The 26679-nt window shown below is 42.6% G+C and overlaps 1 protein-coding gene across 8 annotated transcripts in view; it reads right to left on the minus strand.

Moving 5' to 3' along the window:
* Positions 1-26679, minus strand: part of PTK2 (protein tyrosine kinase 2) — a 347400-nt gene that overhangs the window by 68626 nt on the left and 252095 nt on the right. For all 8 annotated transcript variants that reach the window (XM_090040716.1, XM_090040718.1, XM_090040720.1 and 5 more), the window contains 2 exons: positions 21000-21052; positions 911-967 (listed from right to left, as the gene is read on the minus strand). In XM_090040716.1, coding sequence (XP_089896842.1) covers positions 911-967; positions 21000-21052 — 110 coding nt within the window. The remainder of the gene's footprint in view (positions 1-910; positions 968-20999; positions 21053-26679) is intronic.

Genomic DNA, 26679 nt, shown 5'->3' on the forward strand with positions numbered 1-26679 from the left:
CCAGTCCTCCCAGGGTGCACACAGCAGCGAGATCCATGCCACTCCCTGCCCCGCCCCATGCCCCGCCCCCACTTAGAGTTCTCTCCGTTTTGCTCCCTGCTGCAGCCCCAGGCCTCTGCTTCTCCCCACTCACCCCAGCGCCTGCTGCCGCTGGGCTGCGCCGTGCCCCAACCCCCCCAGGGCTCTGCTTGTCCCCACTCACCCCAGTTTCTGAGCTGCACCAAGCTGTGGTGCAGGCAGGTGGTGTTGGCTGTTCCCAGACCTGCTGCAGCAGGAGCTGGGGCGAGTGGGGATGAGTGGAGACCCAAGGGATTTGGGACATGGCACGGTGCAGCCCAGTGGCTGCAGGCAGCTGGTGTCAGCCACTCCCACAGCAGCTGCAGCCGGGGCTGAGTGGGGCCCTGGCCCCACGGCCCTTTCCCCTCCCCATACAGACTTACCTATTCGGGGGGGCAGCACCTATGCCGATCACATACGAGTGAATTCACCTCACATATAATGAATTTTGGGTATAAAAAGTGTCATCGCATAAGAGGAAATTTGCATATACAGGACCCACAAAATTTGTGGGAAACCTGTATATGACGCCTGTTCAAATTATTTTTGGCTCAAGCAAATTTTATTAACCTCCTCCCCCACTCAGCACTGCATTCATTCACAACTTTAAATTCTGTGCTTTGACATGAGACAGAAACCTACTGCAACAAAATTCACTATGGTAAATGCAACAGAATGTGACTGTCTGCTTCAGAGACTGGATTTGAAAGGCCACAGCATTCACAAGAGTATAACTGTGTACAGTAAATGTTTTTGTGAGCCTGTTACTTGGGGCTTTGAAATGCAAGATACAGTGTTTGTAAAACCTAAGAAACTTTGAAGTCTAAGTTCTGAAGTGAACCAGCACACTTACTTGAGGGCATTGTGTAAGTATCTTCTTCATCTATAATCTCTGCATAGTCATCTGTTTCTGTAAGGAAGGAATCAGAGAGTTTTGGGAAAAAAGACATACTAAAAGAAGTTTAAAACACTTTGTATCCCCAAGCCCCACAAATACAGTCAGAAATGCACCTAAACCCCCCAGTTTTCACCACTGCTGAAATTCATTTCGGAAAGACATGACTCAAATCTCCTCATGCATGAATCATGGAAATGAAGATGACCTCATTGTCCCCTATGTTACAGTACAGAGGCTTGTCTATCAGGGAGTAGAAGGGGAATTAGCATCTACTTTTAAAAGTATTAGCTCTATAATGGAAATCAATTAGTTTACATTGAAGACTTCTTTAAAAAAATCCTCTGATTTATTAATAATGAATTATTCACACCTAACCCTTGTTAGCAATGGACAGACACTACAAATAACAGAAGGTTAAACTTTTTTATTTTTTTGAATGAACCGCAAATAAAATAGCCCTTTACGCTACAGGATTTGCTGTGTCACAGGTAAAACAAGCTGTCCCCCAGGTCATTATAATGTGCACCAACTATTTAGCGTATGATTTTCTGTTGGTGAGAAGGTGTATACACTTTCCAGTTTTCTTGGAGAGTAAAGATTTCTAGAACTGGTGCTCTCTCTTGGTACCTGTTATCTGTCCTATTAATCTAAGCTTGTTTAGTTTATAGAAAATTCACTTCAATAACTCTCTTTCCTAAGAGTGTTACCAAGACCTGGTATCTCAGAAAGCTTATAGTTGGGAAGAAAAAAAAAAACCTATTTACTTTCTCTGTTTATTTAACAGCATTCCCCAAATGTTCTAGGTGGTAAAACGTTATATAGGAAGATAACTTCTCTTCCCTAAAGAGCTTTCAGTAGCACTAACTGATTGTCTAACAAGCTTCCAGAAACAGCCCACGACTATGGTTTCATTGGATTTGGTCACCTAAGTGACTTGTTTTTCAGAAGGTACAAAGCATCTAACAATTTTTGCCAACATAAATGGGTATTTCCAGCTTGCTTGGCAACTTTGAAAAAAATCAGACCTTGTCAGGGTACCTACCCATGGATTTAGGTGGCTAACTAGGTATTCATCTCAGAAAAAATTCTGCCAAGTTGTTCAGGATTCCTACGTGAAAGCTTTTTAAAAGGAAGACATTGTTCTTTGGATTAATCTGTGACAATATACTGTGTTTTTGAAGAAAGGGGCAGGGAAATTCTGTTAATTTTTCTTTCTTGCTGGGTCATTTCCACTCAGGACTCCACGAAACAGAATAGCGTATTGAGTACTCAAGGGATGGATGGTAAGAGTTTGCTGACTTTAAATTGGAAACATGCATCAAAAGGAGAAGGAAATCAATTTATACACTTTTTCTTGTTTCACTCTTCACTCCTTTTCTCTACCGAGACTAGCCTCTGTCTGAGTAATGTTGGTCTAAAGAATTAACATCCATTGGCAAGGAACTATTTAATTTACAAGGATACTGATGTAACTGATAGGTCATTCTGTTTTCTTGTGATATTGTGGTCAGGGAATGTGAACTTGTTATGATGTTTCTGTTTCATGCCAGCTGCTGATGTATCTGCCCCTACTTTGGGAGGTATCGGAGAACAGATAAGGCACATACAAGCAACCTGAGCTTACTGTTGTTTTTCAACATCTTAAAAAGGAATTGAAGTCCTGTGGTTTGGAACTCAATGGACAGTCAAAAATACAGTCTGTCACAATACTAAAACAAGGAACGGTTTTTATAAAGTGTGAAAAGTGGCTTCAAATTCAAGAATAGTTGATTTCTAATCTAGGAGAGAACAACGGCTACATAAGTAGCTTCAAGCCTTTAAGGAACATAAGTACTTTCCTCTCCATACTCTAACGAATGTTTAAAGGGAACAAAAATAAGAATTGAGGAAAAGGCTCATCTAAGTCTCCAGCACCTTCTGGGAGTAATGAGAACCTGCAGCAACAATCCTGCTAAAATCTTGTCCAGAAGGAGTTGTGGCCATCAGTTTTAAAATGACCCAAAACAAAGATTACAAGACCTTTTTGCAGTCTTTACACTGAGACAGGATCTCAAAGATATCTTTGAGCTCAAACAGAATTGATGAGCTTAAAACAAAAAATTACTCCGTGAGACACTCTGGCATGTATCGTATCAGATATAAGACCACAACACTGTAATGCTTCCTTCTGGCCTTGGGGGGGAGGATATATCAGTGAAGCAATCAGAAGGGAAAGAATTTCTGGCTGCCTAAGTTCTGAATCCCCTGGCAATCCATATACAAAAGGAAATAAAGAGGTCTAAGTTGCATTTCTGTTGCACCTTCAAAAACAGTTCTGTCCTTTCTAACTTACTGGCCAACCCTGACGTCACTGATATTACAAACATTCATGAACCTCTTTCAGACAGACACTATTACTGCTAGAAGCAGGACACATTTATCAGGCACTAGGAAAACACATCCCAGTATGGAAGGTCTACCGCACCTGCTCCAGATTCTTACTTCTCTTTTTAAAGATTAACATTCTTTTGGAAATGTTCCGCATCACTTTCTCTACCAGAGATTTTTCAAATATTTATTAGGGTCCTTAACTTACACTGTTTCCTATTTTATACTGTCCTGTAAGACCTAGTAGGGTTAGAGTGTGGAGGATCAACAGCAGTATAACTCCTGAGCTTATGCTATGAGCCATAAGACTTCTACGGTCAGAAAGAAAATGGCAGTGGTGCTGCTTGAGCATGTTTAACAGGCAAAACAAAAATCAGCAGAATCTGGTTATACTTTCTGTTCATTTAATCAGAGGAAGACTGACTTTTATTTTTTCCTTATATTTTATACACTTGTATATACCTTCTTTGAGACCATCAACTTATTCATCTCCTAATTACTGTAAATCAAAACAATATGCACTACTAATACTAGACTGTTTTCAGTAGTACTGTATTATATTGGTGCTTCTAAATTTTCAGAACTCGGGGATTTTGGGTGTCTAATTTGAAATTTTTTAAAGGGTCTTATTTTAAATGCACTGTTGCTCAACAATTTCTTTTTAAAATGTTTAAAAAGGTGTATTAGTTAGACTTCCATAAATGGGAAACTCCACACTATCAGGCACTGATTTATGCATGTGTATGATTTTACACAGATGTGTGTGGACTTTTTTCCACAAGATGTTGGGAGACAAGTAAAAGATAACATTATTTAAATTGTTTAACACCCACCACTGGCTTTGGGATGCGCATTTCAATTTTAAAGCTAAGTACCTGAAATCACTGTTCACTTAAACCCCGCCCCCCCCCCCCAAAAAAAAACCAAGAGCTATTTTAAAAACAAGAGCCAGTGTAAAACTCAAATTTCAGTTGCACCAGAAGACTTTATAATAAAAACCTACCCAACATTATACATACTTAACCTCAAATTCTCTATATTGTATAGCTTTCTTTCATCCATGAAACATAACCAACAAGTAGTGAAACTCTTGGATATTACCATGCTTTTGAAGAGCAAGCATCACACAATGGAATCATTTGCCAGTTTGCATCACATCAGTTGATCTCATTTATTGAAGAGAAGTCCCTTTAATTAATTTTGTCTAGATTATTCCTGTTATTTTAATCATAAGGAACGATCACTTTAAAACCTCCCAAAATCTCACTTCAATGCCAGAAGTCTCACTGCAAACGCATGCAATTTAGCCTTCACTACTTGACTTCTGAAATGTTACCAAACACATTGCATAGTGTGTGAAAAGCTTTTCTTTGTTCAGTTCACCTAACAGAAAATAGCAGTCAAGTCGTTTTAAAAGGTACAATGTTCATACCATACCAGCTAATCTCTAATGCATGTTTTTCTTTTTTGTATTATAATCTGTATAAAAATTAACAGCTGAAATGTGTGTTAGTGATATGGACACAAAGGCTGCATACTGCATGTTAGTAACACACAGACTAGAAAACATTACCGTCCCCACTAATTTCATCTGCAGATCCAGGTGGCATGCAAGGAGAGAGAAAAACAGAGGGGAGGGAGAAGGGGGAGAGAGGAAAAAAAAAAGCAGGGGAGAGAGAGGGAAAATATACTATTAAATTCATGAGAAACCAAAAGTATATTAAGACTGCAGTTATAAATATACACTAACTCAAGAGAAACCAGAAAAAGAGTGCAACTTAAGACTTTTCATCTAAAACCCAAGGGGCTTAGACACAATCAGCTCAGAGCTAGTGATGGAATGCAGGGTAGCAGTTTTGTTACATAAAGTTCAACCAAATAAAGTTAGAAAATAAACCAGTTGGTACAGTGCACCATATTATGCACTGTTAAATTTTAGTTCAAATTAAACTTTCACCATAATACAGATCTCTTGGGGCTGGATGAGCTACACTAATTTATATCAACTGTGGATTTGGTCTCTAAAACTCTGCATGTACAATTACATCTTCTTGATAATAGTTAGTACTATCTCTTTTGAATGGAAGATACTCCTACACTTGCTTAGATGCCAAAAAGAGCTGGAAAAAATATATATTCACTAAACTAAGCATACCAGAGTTATATGAATTTGCGACTGAAGTTATAAGCAACAAACAGGGCAAGTCCATTGGGCACTTGTTCAGATTAACACTGATATTCTGGATTTAGCATAGTGGCTCTCTACCATAGCACATATTCACAGCAAAAGGTTTGAGGCACATGAAGTATTGATTGAAAATCCAACTAAAATTCAAAACACATTCTATAATGAAAAATTAACGCACCTTTTATTATACCAGTTCTCCCATTACAGCTCCCTCACCCTGCCAAAGCCAAAGACTGTCCAGACAAAGCTGGACTACACAACAGCCAGCATTGCTACGTTCACTCCAATTCATGTGATCTTAACTAACGTTTACTGTTGCCATTCTACGTCATTCACTCGCATGCTGCATCAGGGGTCCAAGAATGCAATCCGAGTGTGCTACTGCCAGAAAGAAATGGAGAGATTCAGTGGCTGAACAGTTGAAGAAAATGACTGAATCGTTTGCCATAGCAGTGTATTACACCTTGAATAAACTCTCCCATGAAAACGGCAGCCTGCAAGTATATGAGGCATCTCACTGGAAATCAAATTGGAGGGGGCAGCAGAAATTTAATTTGTTATTCTTGGAACTCTGTTTACCTGAAGCTGGGGTAAAACTGTACACAGACAGTCAAAGAGTTAGTGTATTCAGCTTTTAAGTTAATAAAGCAGCCTGTACAAAGAGGAGTGCAGTACCCTTAGGCGAAGGCTCATGGGAACAGAAGACGAAAGGGAGAAAGCGCCTAGCTTTCTTTACTTTATGCTGACAGTGATTGACTCCTTTACAAAGAGGCAAGAAAAGGAAAGAGAAAACAGAAACAAATTATTTGGAAATAAAAGAAAAGAAAGACTGGAAAGCACATCTGCACAATATGACTATGAAAGCAAAGGTTTACATTACAATTCTGTATCTAAAAGATGAGGTTTTAAATTCTTCTGTAAACTATGAACTGTATTTATGTTACTTCAGCAATAAAATTATTTTGACATTTTATTTCAAAAAGTGACTTGGAATAGATTCTAAAGTCAACATTTGCCAAATAATGACTAACAAATATTACTCATTCAGGATATAACCCAAACCCTACCTCCTTTGCATACTGAAATCAAACTCTACAACTAGGTTAACTGTTTGCAAATTCTGACATCCGACAGGAAGCTGCTGTTCTTTTCTGGAAAGGTATCCGCATCTTGCAGGAACACAACACAGACACGTGCAGCTCCTCTCTCCCCCCTAAAACCAACCCTGAAGTGCACTTCCCCATTAAATCAAATAGGGAAGCATTCCTCTCATTCTGCGATTAGACCTGCCAACTACACAGGTGTTCTAATTCTTCTAGGGTGCGTGGAGAAATGCCCTCCAACGACTATCCTTACCCAGAGCTGGCCTTAGGGGAAAATGGCACTCCGGTGAACTTGGCCCCCCTGCCAAGTCTCTGGCACTGTGTGTGTGGGAGGTGTGCGTGTGTGCAGGGCACACGTGCCCCAGCAGCTGTGGGTGGCAAGGGACCCCACGGGCTAGTTCAGGACAGCGCATGCCTGTTTACCTGAGATGGCGCCTGGTGCTGGGCAGCAGGGGCTCAGTGTGGGGTGGCAGGAGGACAGGCAGGTGGGCTGCACGTAGAGCTGCCTAACAGAAAGCCCAGCTCCAGTGGCAGGGCACCGTCACCCAGCATTGCTCGTGCCTTCACCCTTGGCAGTGCTGGCAGTGGTGAGGGGGCAGTGGGGGCTGCAGTTCAGCCTCCAGCACTAGCCTTGGTGAACAATGTGGGGGCACACAGCTGCATTGCTTTCTCACTGGGCACCATTGTCTTGCCTTTGGCTCAGCCCTTGGTGCTCTCCTCCCAGCCCTTCATGCTCCCTGATAGTGCTCATCACTTGGAGGTCTTTTATTGCACTGCTCTGGCTGGTTGGCTCCACTCAGGCCTTGGCACTGCAGGGGGTGGCGGGCCCTGTTGCCTAGCCCCTGGGATTAGTTGCACTGCAGTTGTCCAGTGGCTCCTGGCCGGCACGAGTGGCAGGATGGGGGGCGGGGAGACCATGTGTGTGTGGTACCTCCCTGACTGTGGCACCTTGAGCAGTCACCTACTCCTATTCCTCTGTCCTTCCCCTCTCCTGGCTCCAACGAAAGAGCAGCTTGCTGCTCCAGGACATCACAACTCTTCTCAGGATTTGACAGAAATTTTGAGGAAGACAGAAGAGGAGGAAGGAACCTGTACCATTTTCACAACCTGGGAGGCAAAAGCAGAAAGAGCTCAACAAGAGCCCTGTTTCTCTCTCTTTCCCCCTGTCCTTTTGTTAACAAATTGATTGCTTTCTACTTCTCCTTTTCTTCCCTTCTCTTCTTCACCTCAGCAACTCCAAGGAAACAGGGTTGGGAGAGGGAAGATCAAAACATCCCATCTACAGCTGGCTCCCTGAGACTTGTGGAAGGACGTTAACCACCATTCCTGGAGCTGTCAGTGGGAGGTCATAATGGGAAAAAAAGCTTCAGAGGAGGAAAAAGCAGAGATGGTACAGGGGGAAGGAGTGCTGTGAGACTGGGGAGCATACAAGTGACTGAGTGTGTGTGCGTGGGGGAGAATGGTTACAGAATTATTAGGGACCTGTGCTTGCTTGGGAGGAAGTGGGAAACTCCACACCAGCAGGCACTGATTCATAGATTTATAGACACTAGGGCTGGAAGGGACCTTGGGAGATCATCGAGTCCAGCCCCCTGCCCAAAGGGCAGGAAGTCAGCTGGGGTCATAGGAGCCCAGCAAGATAAGCATCCAATTTACTCTTGAAGGTGTTCAATGTAGGTGCTTGAACCACCTCCGATGGCAGGCTGTTCCAGGCCTTGGGGGCTCGGACAGCAACGAAATTCTTCCTTATGTCCAGCCTCAAATGGTCATGGAGGATTCATACAGATTTGGATGATTTTACACAGCTCTGTGTGTGTGTGTATTTTCTGCCACTTGCCGTCAACTTTAAACAGACGAGTTTAAAGGGTGACTCAATTATACACAGCTTATGCTTTGCTGAGATGTTAATTAATTAGGAGCCAGAACAAGGGGATAAAAGATTTACCACTGTGCCCTGAAAATAAAATAAATAAAACAAAATAAATCTTTTATAACAGCCCAAGAGAGCAATTGCAAACAAATACAAATAGCTGGCAATCTTCTAATACAGGAGTGTCAAATTCATTTGGCCATGTGGGCCAGATAAACTGGGCTTTCGGTTCATGGCTTGGACTGGATCCACAGACCAGCCTCACATGCTGAATCTGCAGCATGTCCTGGAGCAGGAGAAGCAGGCGCCTGTGGAAAAGTACCCTCGTTTTTTAAGCCTTCGATCTGGTACCCCACGACCACCTCTTGGCTAAACTGGCTACATCTACAGATGAAAGGGACTCGGGGGTCATGACTGACCACAAGATGAACATGAGCCTCCAGTGTGATGTTGCGGCTATTAAAGTGAGCAAAATGCTGGCTTGGATCCATAGATGCTTCTCAACCAAATCCCGGGACGTCATTCTCCCCTTGTACTCGGCCTTGGTGAGGCCGCAGCTGGAGTACTGCGTCCAGTTTTGGGCTCCACAATTCAAAAAGGATGTGGAGAAGCTTGACAGAGTCCAGAGGAGAGCCACGCGCATGATCAGAGGTCAGGAAAACAGACCTTATGATGACAGGCTGAGAGCCATGGGGCTCTTCAGCCTGGAAAAGCGCAGGCTCAGGGGTGATTTGGTGGCCACCTATAAGTTTATCAGGGGTGTTCATCAGGATCTGGGGGAACGTCTGTTCACCAGCGCGCCTCAAGGGATGAGAAGATCGAACGGTCACAAACTCCACCGCAACCAATTCAGGCTGGACATAAGAAAGAACATCTTTACTGTCTGAGCCCCCAAGTTTTGGAATAGACTGCTGTCGGAGGCAGTTCAAGCACCTACTGTGAATGCCTTCAAGACACATTTGGATGCTTATCTTCCTGGGATCCTATGATCCCTGCTGACTTCCTGCCCCTGGGGCAGTGGGCTAGACTTGATGATCCTCTGGGGTCCCTTCCAGCCCAAATGTCTATGAAATCTATGAAGGGATTAGGGAAAAGGTATTGGAATAGCACTAGTGGAAGACCAGTACTGAAATGGAAGAGCATGTATGTAGCAATGCAAAATATCCAGGGCTTAAATAACGGATCAATCCTTGGCTTCTCAGTTGTGACGGCAAATGAGCTAATACTATATTCAGACTGGCGACTTGGAAAGAAAGAAGCTCAGCCCAATACTTTCTGCATCTAAATTCATGCAATTTCAGATTTTCTTTTTATGTGCTACAATCGCAGGTTCAAAACTGGTGCAACTATCTTCCATGAATAAAAATAAATAAGAGATTGCATGAAGTGAAGATGTTGCTCAAAGGTCATTTCAAGTTTCTTTGTTAAGGAGCTTATACAATGCAGCCCTAGAATGACTGCCACTTGAAACCATTTCCAGTGTTCAGCATAACTTCCAGCTGGCATTATCGTATGCTTTTGCCTTTTACTTGAGGGCACGCAAAGCTTCTGAGAGTTAAAGCAGACTTAACTGCTTTTTCTGTACAGAACAAAGCAGCTCACTAAAACAAAAGCACCTTGAAAGACTGTCAGACTGGAAGAAGATTACCAGTGGAGTTCTCCACTGATATCGCTCTTGGAACTCATCTGAGTTAGGAGTTTTTTTTAAAGCTCTTAGAAAAAGTCAGAGTGTGGTAATGAAATCTGCTGGTGACACAAAGTTGAGAGGCACTGTCAACATGGAAGAGAATCAGGATGTCACATAAGAAGAAATGGATGACCATGAGGCTCATCAGTTAGAAATGGCTGGCGAGGAGAAACACCTGGGGATAATGGTCAAACGAAGGAGGACTATGAGACAACAACATGATGCGGCAACAAAACTGGTATGTGTTAACCTAGAATTATTCACTGGGTGTGGTATTTCCAGCAGGCACAGGGAATTATTAATGCCATTAAATGAGGTCCTGGTGAGACTCCTTCAGGACAGCGGGGCTCAATTTTGGACACTCACCTTCAAGCAACAATAATTAAAGCTAAAACTGGAACAGAGAAATGCTACTAGAATTATCAGGGGAGTGGAAAGGCAAGCTTACGAGAGGAGACTATAAGCAAGTCTATTTGGCCTCCCTCCTGACAAGGGCCACCAGGAAGGAAATAAGCATCATGAGCTGGCAGATCAGCAGGGGAGATGGCTTGGGAGTGGTCTGGAGCATGCGTCTGTGGTCAGTGCGTGTGCTGTCCAACCTTGCTAAATGATGGCTGGAGATTGTGACTCCTCCGTATGAACACATCAGGAGCTAAATGCTGGAAAGGATGAAGAGCCTTCGTATGGGAGTGAACTGGTTACGCACACAGGTGTACTTCTCCTACAAGGCAATTTTAGTGTCTGGTGCTAATAATGCCGATAAGCCAGTCCCCTGGATTTGTAAATGATGGAAATCATTTAAGTCACAAGGGAAGCTTTCTGGCAGCACCTAGAGGATTCACAGCACTGCAGCACGAACGTGTGCAATCTTTTTAATGAGAAGCAGTAAGGTACTGGACATTAACAGCAGACTGACAAAATCTCAGAACGCTGATGCCTGAATCCTCCTGGCAAAATATCCAGATGGAGAAAAGCAATAAAAAACTCCCCGCAAAAACCACCATCTAAGAATGTGTTTATATAACTTTCAATCTCAATAAGATCTAATTAAAATGTTTAGAATATTTAAGCTCCACATTCTAATCATTTCCTCAACCATGAATTGGATAGCTGTGCATGTAACAATATGCATTTTGAAACAGTTTGGGAATAAATAGTTCTGGTTATGCTGATGTTTCCATTTAAAGATATGCTGTTTCCATCTGTAGAGGAATAGAGAGAAACAGGGTGATAATATAAACATGAATTTGTATATATAGGCTTCTCAGGTAATTTTGTTTCTTTCCATTGTCTCTCTCTTAAACATGCACTCATAGACAACTTTGGGGATGAAGCTGAACCCAAGTTTTAGGGATTTTCTGTCTTTTTTTATAGGATTATTTTGAGCATTTGTGTGCATGGAGTTCTGTTATGTTTTCACTACAATAATGTAATAGCAACGTAGAAAAGAGATGCTTTAAAAATGTTGTAGCGGTAACGTAGTAAACTAGTGCCTGATCTGCAGACATCTGCCTATTCAACATGAGCTCTCCATTTACATCGTTCTGTGGCCTGCCGCTGTAGGCTGGCTACCCTTGCTGTAGAGCATTAGCTCACGGTGTATAATATGGCTCTAAAGTAATTTGAACAGAAGCAGTTTATGGAAAATTATGGAATTATTTAAAATAAATGGCTGCTAATCAGGGGCAGTAGACTGAACAAAAAATCATGAGCTGGAAAAAAACAACAGTTCAGTTGGATACCACAACAATCCATAAAGAATACCAACTGAAACCTGTGGTGTCAGTACACTACGCTACATTAAGAAGTGCCTATAAATATTAATATAATAGGCATTTAATTAATTCCAAGTAAATCTATTTATTTCTAATCAGTACTAACTCTACTGGGAGAGTATATGCATCTACTAATACACATGCACATGCCAGGATGTACATTGTATTATATTTTCAAAAGGGCACTGCTTGTGTATGAGATTGACTGATTGAGGGATTGTACTTGGTCTCCTTCTATAACGTTTTGGTGCTAGTCCTTTTATGGCACTTTGGAAAAAAATTGGGGGAATAGGGGTGTGGCAGAAAGCCACCTTGTTTCTCCCCAAAATCTCTGCCCTGTGACACTGTGACTAAAATCTCTGAGCAGCAACCATTTGATTAGATGGGCCCAGAACAGGGGACCACACCCTGGCCTGTCTCTTTAGGTAACCTGAGCTGGCTGCAGTCCTGAGGGAGGGGGAACCTGCTCCCTCTGCCCACCTGACTTGCATCAATGACCTGGGTGGGGGGCATCTACCTGGGGAGCTGGGATCTGCCCGGTGACAGGTGATGTATTTCGAACTGGTTGGCTGACAGCCAGCTGGGGCTGACCTCCACTGGCCCCGGTGAACGAGGTCACAGGGGCTATATAGGTTGGGAGGGGGAGGAGGCGCTCTCTTCTCTCTTTGGCCATGAGGTGAAGCAGCAGCCAAGCAGGGGAGACAGAGGCGCCTTGCCATCGGGACCGAGCTCTCTCTCTCACCCCACGACTCCAGAGGGGAAACGGAAGAACTCTGGAAGATGATTGTGAGTAAGCTTCTCGATCGGATTAGATATCTAGCTGGCAGTAACACAGATGCGTGATCAAAAGGCTACCTCAGCCCCACTGTTTGCTCTTTAGGATTTCTAAGATATTGCTCAACCCTGTACCCTAGTTTCCCCTACCCCCTGTAATCAATAAAGTTCTCCTTTTTGACCGGTGTGGGAGACTTATTGAGGGGTGGGTCTAAATTACGCCAGAGAGACCCCTTAGGTCTGCGGACTAAGGGAGACTTTGCTTTTTGCCCCCTTGACTTGGGGAAGTGCCCCAAGTGCCTGTACCGGGTCGAGTACCCGTAGGACATTAGGCCTGTGTTTCCCCGAGGACACAGGGCCGAGGCAGTCCCTTCTCGGGGTGGGGGCGGCACGTTACCCCCAGACTAGCGAGTGTGCTCCGGGAGAGGGGTCGGCCGAGCATAAGGCGCCCCAGGGAGGCATTCGGAGCCTGGCAGGTGGTCGGGCGCAGGGAGGTGGGCGGCTCAACGCAGGAGCGCCCCCTACTGGCCTGCCACAAGGGGTAGTTGGGATTCTATGTACATGTGTACACACAAATCCACGTGTACAGGTACAAGCATAAAAGATGGGTTTGCATTTGGCACAACAATATAAACAGAGAGTCACTAAAAGTCCACAGAAGGAAATCCAACACAATGCCCAAATCCATCTATCCATTTCTGACACGCAAGCAATTCTTTTGAGTTGAGCATGACTTGTGCCTATGACAAGAATTTGACCTGCTGGAAAAAAACAGCATGATTCATCACTGTATCAGCCCCAACTTGAAAAAAATAAGGTTATGACAAATCATCAAGCCAAAGAAAATGTGTGCATCAGACAGCAGTCGATACTCTATTTCTAACTCAACTCCCATTGCTTAGGGTACTGCTATTACTGGATATTCTATAATACATGGAAGGATGAGTTTTCCTAGAACGTTGAACTTTGGTGCTTTTCTAGGTTTATCTTAGGATCAGGAGTAAAGCTGTTAAGACTGACTATTTTTAAAGGATGTGCTGTAGCTCTTACAGAAGTTACAGGATTGCTGTGAGAATCAATGGGTGAAAAATCAATGGCACGTGATAAGCCTGAAGTCAGAGTGGTTCATGATTATGTTTCCTTTTTGCCTTAGTATCTGAGAAAGGAAGCTAAAGCAGTTTAGCATGGCCAGAATGCAAAGCAGCAAGATAACATGCCCATTTTTGACACACTGGTATTTTTTAAGTCATTAATTATCTCGATGCTTGGTGAGATCACTAGGTAAATATCACCTACTTGAACAGAGATTAATGAGTTCCTGAAGGCCAGAGATGTGGCTAGAATCAAAGTAACTCCAGATTTCCCATCTCCTTGCCCTGTCCAGTCACCTGATCATGCAGAAAGGTTGCAGTCCTATAAATGCTTTTATAATCCTAAGATTATTCAACTTTAGTGCAGTGGTGTTGATATCATTTATATTAATCAAATATTATGGCTCTTAAGTCACAGAAATGTTTTGTTTCATTAAATGATTAAGTATAATATCCCCAGGTAATTCTTAAATGGCAATAACAAAAACAAACTGTTTTACCAGATATAGGTGCAAATGCATAGAATCAAACTGTTTAGTCTTCAAAATTTTTCCCTGAAATAATTTTGTGGCTGAACAGCACATTCATTTTGAAGCCACCTGATAAAATGCATGCATCAGGAAGTCAAGCTTTTAAACCACCTTTTTCTCACCGAATTATTAAAATGGAACTGGGGAGCCTAAGGCCTACACAAGAAACTCTTTCAGACTGGAGTACAGGGCAGACTTTCATTTTTGAACAGGGGGTCACAAAACAGAGTATGCACTGTGCTTTGCCATCAGAAATGAAATTCCCATTAAATCTAACTGGTCCTTCACCCTGTGCTCTTACCATTGCTTGTGATTAGCGCTTGCTGTCCACAAGCATACACATGCATGCCAAATCCGCGTGAGTTATGAAAAACAGCATTTTATTTTAGCTGTTCCGATACTGAAATTAACTCAGCTTGTGGTATCTTTTGCTGTTACCTGTGTTTCAACACTGAATCCATGCTCTGCTTCACTAGGGCACACAACTGAAAATACCAAATTTTTCTCTTTCAGGCAAATTAAATCCTATTTGCTTCACAGCGATGCTAAGATTATTAAATGAAATAAGCAACCTCCTTATGAAGAATAAATCTTCTTGAATATTTTTTTTCAAATGGCTTCAGTGAAGATGTAATTATTTTCTTTTGCAGAGGATACATCCTCATAATTGGCACATGAGGGTGATACTGTAGTGAGGCAGCATAAGTTTTGAGTGACTAAGATACTGCTACTAAAAATGTAACTAATTCTATACTAAAAACTGAAAAGTTAATCAAAAGATCAATGCAAGATAATGCTGAGTGCCTTCAATTTCTATAGACTACATTTATTTCTCAAAGACAGCAGATTCCTCTTTTGAGGAGGCCTTCCAAGTGCTTGGGCAGAGCGGCTATGGATTCTGTAAGTCTTGAGTGTTGGGACAAGTTGGTAGTGGGCACATTTGCCTAGCTGGCTGGGGGGATAAGGGTTGAAAAATTTTCATCAACCATCTGGAAGATGGGTTCAAGTGCACTGTCAGCAAGTCTGCAGATGACACCAAGCTGGGAAGAGTAGTAGATATGCCTGGAGGGTAGGGCTAGGATTCAGAGTGACCTCGACAAATTGGAGGACTGGACCAAAAGAAATCTCATGAGGTTCAACAAGGACAAATGCGAAATCCTGAACTTAGTACGGAGCAATCCCATGCACTGGGACAGACTGGGGGCTGACTGGCTGGGCAGCAGCTCTGCAGAAAAGGCGCTGGGGGTAACCGGGGAGAATAAGCTGAATATGAGCCAGCAGTGTGCTCTTGTTGCAAAGAAGGCTAAAGCACACTGGGCTGCATCCGTAGGAGCATTGTCAGCAGATCAAGGGCAGTGATTCTTCCCCTCTGTTCCACACTTGTGAGGCCACATCTGGAGTACTGTGTTCACTTTTGGGCCCCCCACTCCAGAAATGATGTGGACAATTTGGAGACAGTGCAGCGGAGGTCAATGAAAACGGTTAGAGGGCTGGGGCACCTGACTTGTGAGAGAGGCTGAGGGAACTGGGCTGATTTAATTTGGAGAAGAGAAGACTTGTGAGGGGATTTAATAACAGCCTTCAACTTACCTGACAGGTGGTTAAAAAAGAGGATGGAGCTGGGCTGTTCTCAGTGGTGGCAGATGACAGAACAAGGAACAACGGTCTCAACATGCAGTCAGGGAAGTTTAGGTTAGATATTAGGAAAAACTCTCACTAGGAGGGCAGTAAAGCACTGGAACAGGCTATCCAGAGACGCTGTGGAATCTCCATGCTTGAAAGTTTTTGAGACACCAGTAGACGAATCCCTGGCTGGGATGATGTAGTTAGGGCTGGTCCTGCTTTGAGCAGGGGGTTGGACTAGATGTGACCTCCCAAGGTCCCTTCCAGCCCTCCTTTTCTATGATTCTACTTGAAGGATATAGCAGTAGATCTGAATACATTTACTGCACATCTTTAAAAGTAGGCAAAGGTATACATCCATCACATATATATTTTCTTTCTGGATATAGATAATATTGTTAATTGTAAACTACCCCACTACAGTAACTATTCACATACCAGCATCCTTTTCATATATATGTATACATGTATATATATGAGTTTATTTATCTATATGTATAAAACTAAAACAAAAAGAAAGCATTTTGTTTAAACCTGCACATCAGTAGTGAAGTCTGGATAATAACTACCAACAGATTTGCCTCTGATTAAGCTATCCAAATCCACACTAAAGGGAACTCCAAAAACAGATCTATTTTTTATTAGCATGGCCATGCTTCACAGTCCCCCTACACCGTGTCTGTAAACAGCCTGGATTAGGAGACCTTCTGGCCATGGATTCTTTTACTAGGAACAATACCTGAAAGCTGACCAGATCTTGGCCCAAAGGATATAATGCATGGAATCTATTTCCCCTAAACATACTCCTATAAAGGGTAAATAAAGAGGCTCTATATCAGAGGGAACATATCTACAGAGGGAACAGGCAAGATGAAGCTCTATTAATTTCATTTTTGTGGTGAAGTTTGTGTAAAGTATAACTGACTGGATAAATTATTTTTTTTGGAAGTAGCATGCACTACTTAAAAGTCTACTTTGTGCTGTTCCAAAGCAAATTGCTGGCTGAGAAAAATTCCTCTAGACCCGACTAGACCATTTGAATAAAAATTAAAAAAAAAGACTTAAAGCAAAATAGCCTACAATATTTGACACAATTTTAGCAAACTCATGTATTACTTCTCTTCAAATAGCAAGATTTACCTATCTTGATACTAGACATATAGCAGCAGTGTGCTAACGGTGCATCAAGGAGAGTCTATATGGGAGATATTATCTGAAAATAATTTTTTTAAAGCAGTGGTGCTCAATCTTTTGGCCCCTTAGGCCGGATGAATGGCCCAGAGCCAGGCTGCAGGCTGAATCGGCCCTATGCGCAAGAATTGGGCCCTGGGTCCTGGCATGGCTCCCTCCCTGTCCTGTGTGCTGGGATTTAGTCCCCATTCTCTGGTGCCACTCATTCCTGCCCCCGTGCACCAGGATTGGTTTCCCAGCCCTGAGCACTGGGATCAGGCGCCTGATCCAGCACGCAGGGCCCAGGGCTCCCCAGGAGTCTGGAAATTTCTTAGCAGGGGAGTGGTGCTTCTTCTCAGCCACTGCCAAATTTCCAAAGCCAGGGGGAGCCCTGCACTCCTGTTTTAACGTAAAAAGCAAGGGGATAAAAGTAGGGATTATCACACAAAATTCATCACCTCTTTGACTCCATAGAGACCAAAACCAAAAAGCAGTTCTGCACACCCAATCTGAGATACAACTGGAAGTTAGGTATAATATAGCTACTTCCAGTAAATGTAACATGTTGTGACGGGAAAGGATCTGTATTCACTACGCTATGCTAGGCAATGAAACAGCGCTGGTAGTACAGGGTATGCAGTCTAAACAGTCATGGTATACAAAAACTAGGAAAGGAAGCAACATGTCTATGGTCACAGTGCAGAGCAATGATACCGTCAGGAACAGGATTTGATTTTTCTCGATTCCTTGTTCAATACATATCAACTGGGTCATGTTGCTTTCAACTGTGGGATTTTGGAACCAGCCTGGGCCCACATTTATGTCTGAGTGAACCTTGTTTAAGGCACAAAACAAAAATGACAGGTGACTTTCCACATGGTCATTTTTTATCTTCATGCAATCTGCATCCCGGTACATGCTGGAACGGCAAAATACCATGGATCTTATTTTCACTAGGTCAGAACAACTACAGGAAGTGCCAGCTATTTCATGTAAAAAGCCAGAAACCTTGCAGAAACAGGCCAACTTTGTATACCCACAGGCTTCAGATAAGTGCATGAACTTGTGCATGTAGCCAGCCCAGATCATGCCAGTATTTGGCTTGTAGCCATCACTAATGTCTCTTTAGTTTGTCAGACAGATAATTTTGCAACTGCCCTTCTCAACTTAAGAGTGTTAAAACTACAAATGTGGCTGCCTAGCAAATTCTAATAGGGCTTCATCTTGTTACATCTCTGGCTCCTGTTTTGCTGCTATGGTTTTAACATTGGGAAACACTAAACAAAGACTAGCAAATGTCAATGAAAACAAGCAAAAGAATTCTGAATTTACGCTTCCCAGCTATTAGGGCATGGAAGAGGTTACAGCTGTCAGCAGGCTATAAAGGCCTTGTTTATTTGAAACCTTTGGCAGCAAGTCATTTAAATGTCATCAGAGAAAAGCCCTTATTCTGCAGCTCAGGATGGCATCATCCACAGCTGGTTTTGCACTGGATGCTGTCAGCTGCCAGCCGCTGCCGATGTCTAACTCTGGTATTAACTGAACATTATACACATCTGTTGCCTTCATTGTTCTGGGCTCTGCATCAGAGACGTATGTCAACACAAGTGCCATTTCTGTGCGTCTACATGTAACATTACTTCAGCTGAAGGGAACTGATATGTTCGGGGCCACGGGTGAGTCTAGAAGAAAGCTTCTCCTGACAAAAAATATGCTTAACCTACCACATAATTACATGCCAAACAATCTGTGCGTGTGACTAATTCAGTGCAAGGATGTTTGTGCCAAGCTCGATGGAGTAAATGTATTACAATGGCAAATTATTTTGGGTAGAGAAGTCAGAAAGTATTTCATAATCTTTCACGTCTCTATTCGAGGAAAGAGTAAACCCCACGCGATGAAGAGGGGGATAGCATGAATCATGTCCTTATGGTGTCCTTGTTTCCAGTGCTTTAAAAACTCAGAATTAAAAATGTGCATCAGGAACAATGCCTCACTTGGGGAGGATTTTGAACACCAACAAAATAAAATAAAATAAAATAAAATAAAATGAAATAAAAGACAAAGAATTGGCTTGGCTTTTGCCATGGAGGACATTTGCTAGCTTGTATGACCACTACAGTGTTACCTGCCCTGAGACACTCACACTGAACCTGCCCTGAGATGCCTGTATCTGAATTAGTGTAATGGAGAAGGACAGAGGGTGTTATGAAGTACAAAGTTTACAACAACAAAGGTCCCAAAGTAGGTATGCTTACTACATTTTACATGCGTGTGTTATTTCAATAGCTATTAGACAAGTATTTTTTTCACATTTTTATAACAAACAGTGAGAATTGAGTGAAATATCCAGCAATGCCAAGGATCTATCACACTATTACTGTGAGGAGGCTGTGCTGAGAGGTGATGGTGGTACAATCATACCAGGCGCCTCCGATTCCTTCAGAGCTGAAGAGGGTTGTGTAGCTAGGTTGTGAAGGACCCAAGGATCTCTGCTAATGTGGATTATGTGGATCTAGTGCCCCAAGCTCTACTCAGTGGTACAGAAGGGACAACAGCTGCTTATTCAAGCCCATGGGCTGTGGTATCAATTCTAGTGAGGCATTGCCCAAGCCCTGCAGTTTGATCTGCCTATGAATTCAATCTCCTTTCCCATGATTACTACACAAAGTGTCTACTGAGCTTTAGGCAGGAAGGGACACATTTCATCCTGAAGGAGGAAGCTCAACAGGCGTGGAGGTTATATACCCTTCTAAAAAAAATGGTAAAAGGAATGAGAGACAATAGGCAAGTGGTAGTGCGCCTTTTCTTCCCCTGTTGCATATCATGATTGAGTATCAATTAAGAGAGCTCTGAGTTGCACAGCTTGTCTTGGTGAGAGCCAGTGCCCTGTCAAATTTAAAATACATTACAGTGAAGTTGTAAGCCTCCTTACAGTGAAGACTTCAACTCCGTTTCTATTTAAAGATCTATTTGGACCAGAAAATTGGTGTCTAATCTCTATGTCTACACAAACGATACAAATCTGCAGTTTGGTGCCAGAATATTCAAGTGCATTTCTGCTGAAAGGCTTCTTTACAGACAGGTACATAAATACTGCTAGGAAACACGCACATAAATCTCTGCACATCAAAACAAGGTATTCCCAGGCTTCGATTACATTCTGTTCTGAGAAAAACACCCACTGTCCAATACAAACTAAGTACAAGTGCAACTCCATCCAAACAGTGAGAATGGGATATACCGGAGGAAATGAGAAGCTTTTTCTGTATTACTGTGAAATAATTAAAACACATTCATATGCATTACCTCACATGCCCTCCTTAGAAAAGTTTACACTAACTTCATTGACTTTTCAAAAGCTAAAATATAAATAGTAGTTCTTTGTGCTAAACAGCAAGACGAACCAAACCAAGTCAAGGAAAAGAAAGGAAGGAAAAAAGATGACAAGTTTGTATACTGTTTTCCCTTTTACTACAGCTGTTGTGTACTTTAACTTTTGTGGTAATCTGTAAATCATATAGTTAATTAAGAACCAATATAGTCTAGCATCTTTGTAAGCTACTGCAAAGTTTAGCAGAAACACTTAATTAGCCTTAATTTCAAGCTTTCTGACTTCATACGTTATGCTTTAAGACAAGGGTACTGCTACAGCCTGGTCAGTCTCATCAGCAACGATATGCAGAAGGACAGCCAAGAAACTTTTTCTGTCGTTCTTCTGAAATACCATTATGAAGGAAATGCAGCTACGTTCTTTGGAAAATCAGTAAGCAGCAGAGTAAGGAGTGTGCTACAGTCTAAGTGGAAGAAACTGCCCGGCTACTTACTATCCTTAGAAGCAAATGTATACTTCTCATGGCACATACCTGACACAGAGACAGTGTGTGACCGCACTCCTTGCTTCTCATTGTTGGCCAGCCTGTAAAACAGAGATTTGAAACGATGAATGCTGTACATTCTCCACACGCGCACGGCCTGAACTCATTCTAATGGGCACCTACTGTAATTAGCAGGACCAATCCATTTTCTACAGTGACACATTTTCAGGGGGAGAAAACTAAAAGAGGAATCTACCATTTTAAGTCTACCTGGGGGAACAAGAGTGTTTGCTTTAAGAAGCTATTTTTACACGCCCAGAAGTTCATTATGACACAAGCAAAGGTCAGAAAAAAGTTTAATTTTACAATTAGCAGACAGGTTCTATTAATAAACTTTGAATCATCAGTTTACTTATCCAATCTAAATAGTAAATCCACTTGCATTAAAGATTGGGAACTTAAACCATTAGTTTAAGACTTAATCAAATAACTTATTTGGCAACTTGTGCTATAAGTGCCCTTTTCTGCTACACAATTTGTATCAGAAAGACAAAGCAATTACTGTAAGCAGTGTACTTAAAACAGAGTTATATGCTGGTTTATTCTGCAATTTGTTATATATTTCTTTGTGGCTGAGTGAATTTGGTTTCTGTCTAAAATGTGATTTAACTATGTACATCTGAGTAACTTCCATTTGATTTATTAAGTCAGTTAAAAAATGTGGCCAATTAAAGCTGCATTTATCTGACGGACAGACACATTTAAATAAGCTGTTTCAGTAAATAATTACATCTTCACTTTAAAATGAAGAGAAAACAAAAAAATTGTGGACTTCTCATTTAAACAGTATGAAATACGATCTGCCAAAAGTAAGCCTTTCCAGATGCATGATGTTGCTGTCTAGAACTTTTGCACCACTGACCCAAACCCATCTGCAAATCAGACTACCAGCATGTACAGTACCTGTAGCACAAAGTGCTTTGTAGTTATCTGTTACCAACAGAAGAAAAGGAAGTTCCTCCTACAAGTTTTGATCACCACAACAATCTTAGCAGCTGAAAAACTGTTCAAATAAAACAAGTGCCTTTTGAAATTAATGTTTTATTTATACACGCTATCCGTTTAGGGCGAAAAGCATTATTTTGCCCGAGTAGATAACAGACTAATTACACTGAATAGTAACTACATAGTGGGTGCATCTATACGCGCTCTTTACCATCAAGTTGACTAAGTAGCTCGGCAGTAAAGTGTCACTGTCTACATATGCACCGGTATTAAGGCGCAGTAAATTAATTAATTCTGCCGTTGTGGACAATACTACCCTACGGTGGAATAATTATGCGTGCTGAAATGTATGTGTAGACTGTGACAGAGGCTGGCTAGGGCACAAGGGTGCTAAAGTGTGGAGGCTGCCTGACACCTAGCCCCCTTGTGCCCCAGCCAATCCCTCTACTGCCCAATGCCACCACTCGCAGTCCAGGGCTGATTCCTGGGCCCCCTGCCAGCCCAGGGCGCCTCACCCTGGCTCAAAGTGCTGTGGTCCCAGGCACACGTGTACCTGGGAGCAGGTGACCACCTGAGTTTATTTTATCACTTTGCTCATGTAGATGAACCCAGTCTTGTTGATTTTACCCTCATCCTTCCATTCCTGCCCCTCCTTGTCATCTTGTTGCTTTCTTGTAACTGGGGCCAATCTTTTGGACAGGCATGCTGCAAATTAGCCCTGCACCCCACCTAAGTGCCACTCCAATTCCTGTCTGATCTTCTACTCTGTTGCTGCCTTACCTGATGCTCTGGTTTCTGCTCCCTGCCCTTCCTGTTGCTATGCTGCCCATCCTCTACATGTCATGTGCCACACTCAGAGGTTGCCGTTGCCACTGATGGCATTTGTGCTGTAGGGTGGCCACCCCTGCTTTTCTGCATCACAAGGAAGCTACCTAGCTAGAGAGGGACTGCAGCAGCAGCTTAGAAGAAATAAGTATCAGCTGCCCTGAAGAGAGGAAACTGGCTGCTTGACACCTGGGCTAGCAAACAGTGTTCCATCTCCCACCCAGGCCCCCTTTATCTGCCAATGTCAAGAGTCATTATGTTGACTTGAAACCAAGAGAAATGGGAGAACTGTAAGAAATGCTGTTTACTGGGTCCATCTAGCCCAATATCTTGCCCAGAGTGTGGATGCTAAGGTGGGAAACTGAAGAGAGCATGTCCACTTCTACCCCCTTCACCTCTTTCACTGCAGCTTCCACCCTTCTGAGATTTAGGAACTTCTGATTCAGAGGCTACAACTCAATCTGCCATGTTCCTTGCCTACTAATGGATCTTTCTTTCACCCCAGTGCTGGGAAATAGAAGTCATGTCCCAAGGACTGGGAAGCTCATGGCCCAAGACACAGAGATGTAGCACAGTTGTTACTGAAGATTTCCTTTTGAGGGAACAGGTCAGCAACTGAATGCCTCCAAATCTGGCATATCTTGAGAGAGATGCTGCAAGCCTGGAACCCAGATATACATTACGGATGGGTTGCTGAGGCTCATCTAGCCTTCTGATCACTATTCTGTACTGTTCATCCACATAGACACTAATGATATTAACTCTCAGCAGATCAGGAGCGACGACAAGGGTCTGGGAAGGTGAAAGAGTCAGAGGCCCAGGATCATGCCTTGGCTGATCCTTCAAACTAAGGGTGAAGGGTCAGGATGGGAAAGCCTCCTCCTGGTAATGAGTGCATAGCAATATAAGGGGTGGTTTGGCTTCCTTGACCGTGGAATGGTATCATGTGAAGGAGACTTGTAGGCAGAGGTGAAGTTCATTGATGAACAATTGGGAAGAACTCCCTTTTAACCTAGGATATAAATTTACCCAGCAAGTAAGGAGGGGTTTAAACTAGAGAGGGAGAATATGGGAAATTGCAAGAGGGTCATGAGAAAGAAGGAAAACAGGGACAACTTATCAAATACCTTAAATGTCTAGACATTAATGTTAAGGAGTACTGGGAGAATAAACAGGAAGAATTAGAAATCTTAGCACACAAAAGAAACTATATGACTTAACTGGCATCAAGGAGACTTGATGATATAAACTGTAGGACTGGCATATCAGTATTGAAGAATGCAGCTTGCTTAGAAAGGATGTGTTGCACTGCATAGCAAGAATGCGTGATGTGTTGTTCCAAAAGTGATAAGGACGTGAGAGACAAACAGGTTAAAATCTGTTTGGAGATAAATGGGAAAAGAACAGTGCTAATATGTCCTTGTAGAGGCCTATATTATAGACCATCTAACTCAAGAGGACCTGACGGAGCTGGCCATTTCAGAAGAGTGAAACAAAAGAATCCAAAGGTCAGGAACTAGTGGTCATGGGTGACAGCTGGGGAGAAACCCCTCCCCACCACTGTCTGCAACAGTAGGACACAAGCAGACAAGTTGTTCAAATGTGCTAGGGACAACTTTGTTAACTCTGTTAAAATGAAAAATCTGTGTTTTTCTCAGGTAAAAGGGAAAATCTGCAGTTTTTTCCATTTTTCCGTAGGAAATGGAAAACCCGGATCCCTGGTTGTAACTTACTTCACGCTCTTTTTCATTCTGATTTTGTCTCTGTGATACATTCCGGTTTCTGTTTCTTATAAGATTCCTCTTGATTTTCAATTCATTAAAAGTAAAACAAAAACAAAATCCCTGAAGAAAAGGTTAATAGGTTCATAGACTGTAGAGTCAGAAGGGACCACAAAGGATCATCGTGTCCGACTCCAGCCCCAAGCAGGAAAGAGGACTGAGGTGAGGCTGGGGTCATTTGACCTCGGTCCTCTTTCCTGCCTGGGGCAGGGGCTTGTGATTTTTTAACAGAGAAAACCAGGATCTCTGGTTACAACTAACAAGGGGCACAAAAAGGCAAGAAATGCATATAAATATATTAGAAATGAGCCAAATGCAGGAATATATAAGTCCATTACATAATGAAAAAGTGGGCAGCCTTTTCATTATGTAATGAATTTTAGCCATCACATAGGCTAAAATTTCATGTTTTTTTGGCCTCAAAATTATGACCATATCCTTAAACTAATTAATAATAAGCAGAAAAGCGCTAGAAGCAGAGGTCAGAATAGGAGAGAATACATGTTAAACAATATTTAGTTAGGAGAGCTTGATGAAATTTATTCTAGTCAACTTAAAGACCTAGCTGAAACAATCTTTGAATCATTAGCAATTATCTTCTAGAACTTAAAGGGAAAACTCAGAGAAAGAGAAGGGAGTACCCATCTTTATAAAAAGTAAAAAAATAAATAAATAAATAAATAAAAAATAAAAAGGAGGACCCAGACACTACAAACCAGTTAACCTAATTTCAAAAGCTTGATAACGGAATTAATTATTAAACAACCAATTTGTAAGCACCTACACTATAATATCGTAATTTAAAAAAGCAAAACAAAAAACCCCAGCCAACATGGATTTGTCAAAAACAAATCACATCAAACAAAACAAATCTTCTCATCTTTTAACTGCTCTGCTGGATGGGAAGAAACAGTGGAAGTGATGTGTGACACATCTTGACTTCAGTAGAGGTTTTGAAAAAGTGAAGTGCGACATCCTCACAACTCAGGAAATATAATTGACATGAAATAACTATTAAATGGATGAAGAAATGGTAAAAAAAACCTGTACTTAAAGAGTACTGTATTTACCCAAATCCAAGAGGACTTTGATGCTATACACAGAAAATTACTGGATGGTTGTCTGACATTCATCCCTCTCCCTCCCCTGCTGCCCCAACTATGGTGGGGAAAGGCAGTGGGGCAAGAAGCAAGGGGCCAAACCCCTGTACCTTGCTCCCCTGCCGGCTGTCCTTCCCCGGTGCCCACCCCTACCCCACTGCTTACGTTCTGCGGTAGGTCTGGTTCCAGCTCCAGGGCAGTCGGTGATGGCAGCCCTGGCTCTTGCTAAGCCAAGGCAGGCAGAAGTCTGTACTGCTCATCCACGGAGACACTAATGATACTAACCCTCAGCAGAGCGGAGTTTTGGGCCCAGACAGGTCAGGGCTGGAGCTGAAGGTAAGCAGTGAGGGAATGAGAGGGGAGGGGGCAAGCAGCAAGGGGTGCTGTCTTCCCTACACTCCCCCTGAGCCACATGCCCCCCTTACGGCAAGGTCTCTTCTGTGCATCCCCCACCCGCACCGCATGATCTCCCCTGCACTCTCTTGATGTGAGAGCTCCCTCCCCGCCACTGCACAAGCACCCCAAGCTAAGGCGGGCAACAGCTCAGCTCTGGCTTTGGCCTTGGGGCCGGAGCTGATGCCAGAGCTGAATCACTGCTTGTCCTTGGCCCATTCTCAAATCAAAGACAAGGCTCCCCTCCACCCATTATGGGGGAAAAAACCCATCTTGGGTTCATGTAAATACAGCATTTATCAATAATTGATTGTCAAGTGGTGAGGCTATATCATGTGGGATTTTGTAGGAGTCTATTTTGGGTCCAGTTCTATTCATTTGTCCATAACTCAGATGATGGAATAAACAATTCACTTATAAAGATGACATATGACACAAAGCTAGGAGTGTCTGCAAGCACTCTGGAGGACAGGATGAGAATTCCAAACAATTTTAGTTGAAAAAATGGTCAGAGTAGAATAAAATGAAATTCAGTAATGACAAGAAGCCATATTTAGGCAGGGAAAATCAGATGCATAAATAAAAAAACCTGATGCTGGTGCTAAAAAGGCAAGAACCGTTCTG

The sequence above is a fragment of the Crocodylus siamensis genome, chromosome 3, assembly GCF_052110815.1.
Source record: "Crocodylus siamensis isolate JL-2025a chromosome 3, ASM5211081v1, whole genome shotgun sequence".
Classification (NCBI taxonomy): Eukaryota; Metazoa; Chordata; order Crocodylia; family Crocodylidae; genus Crocodylus; species Crocodylus siamensis.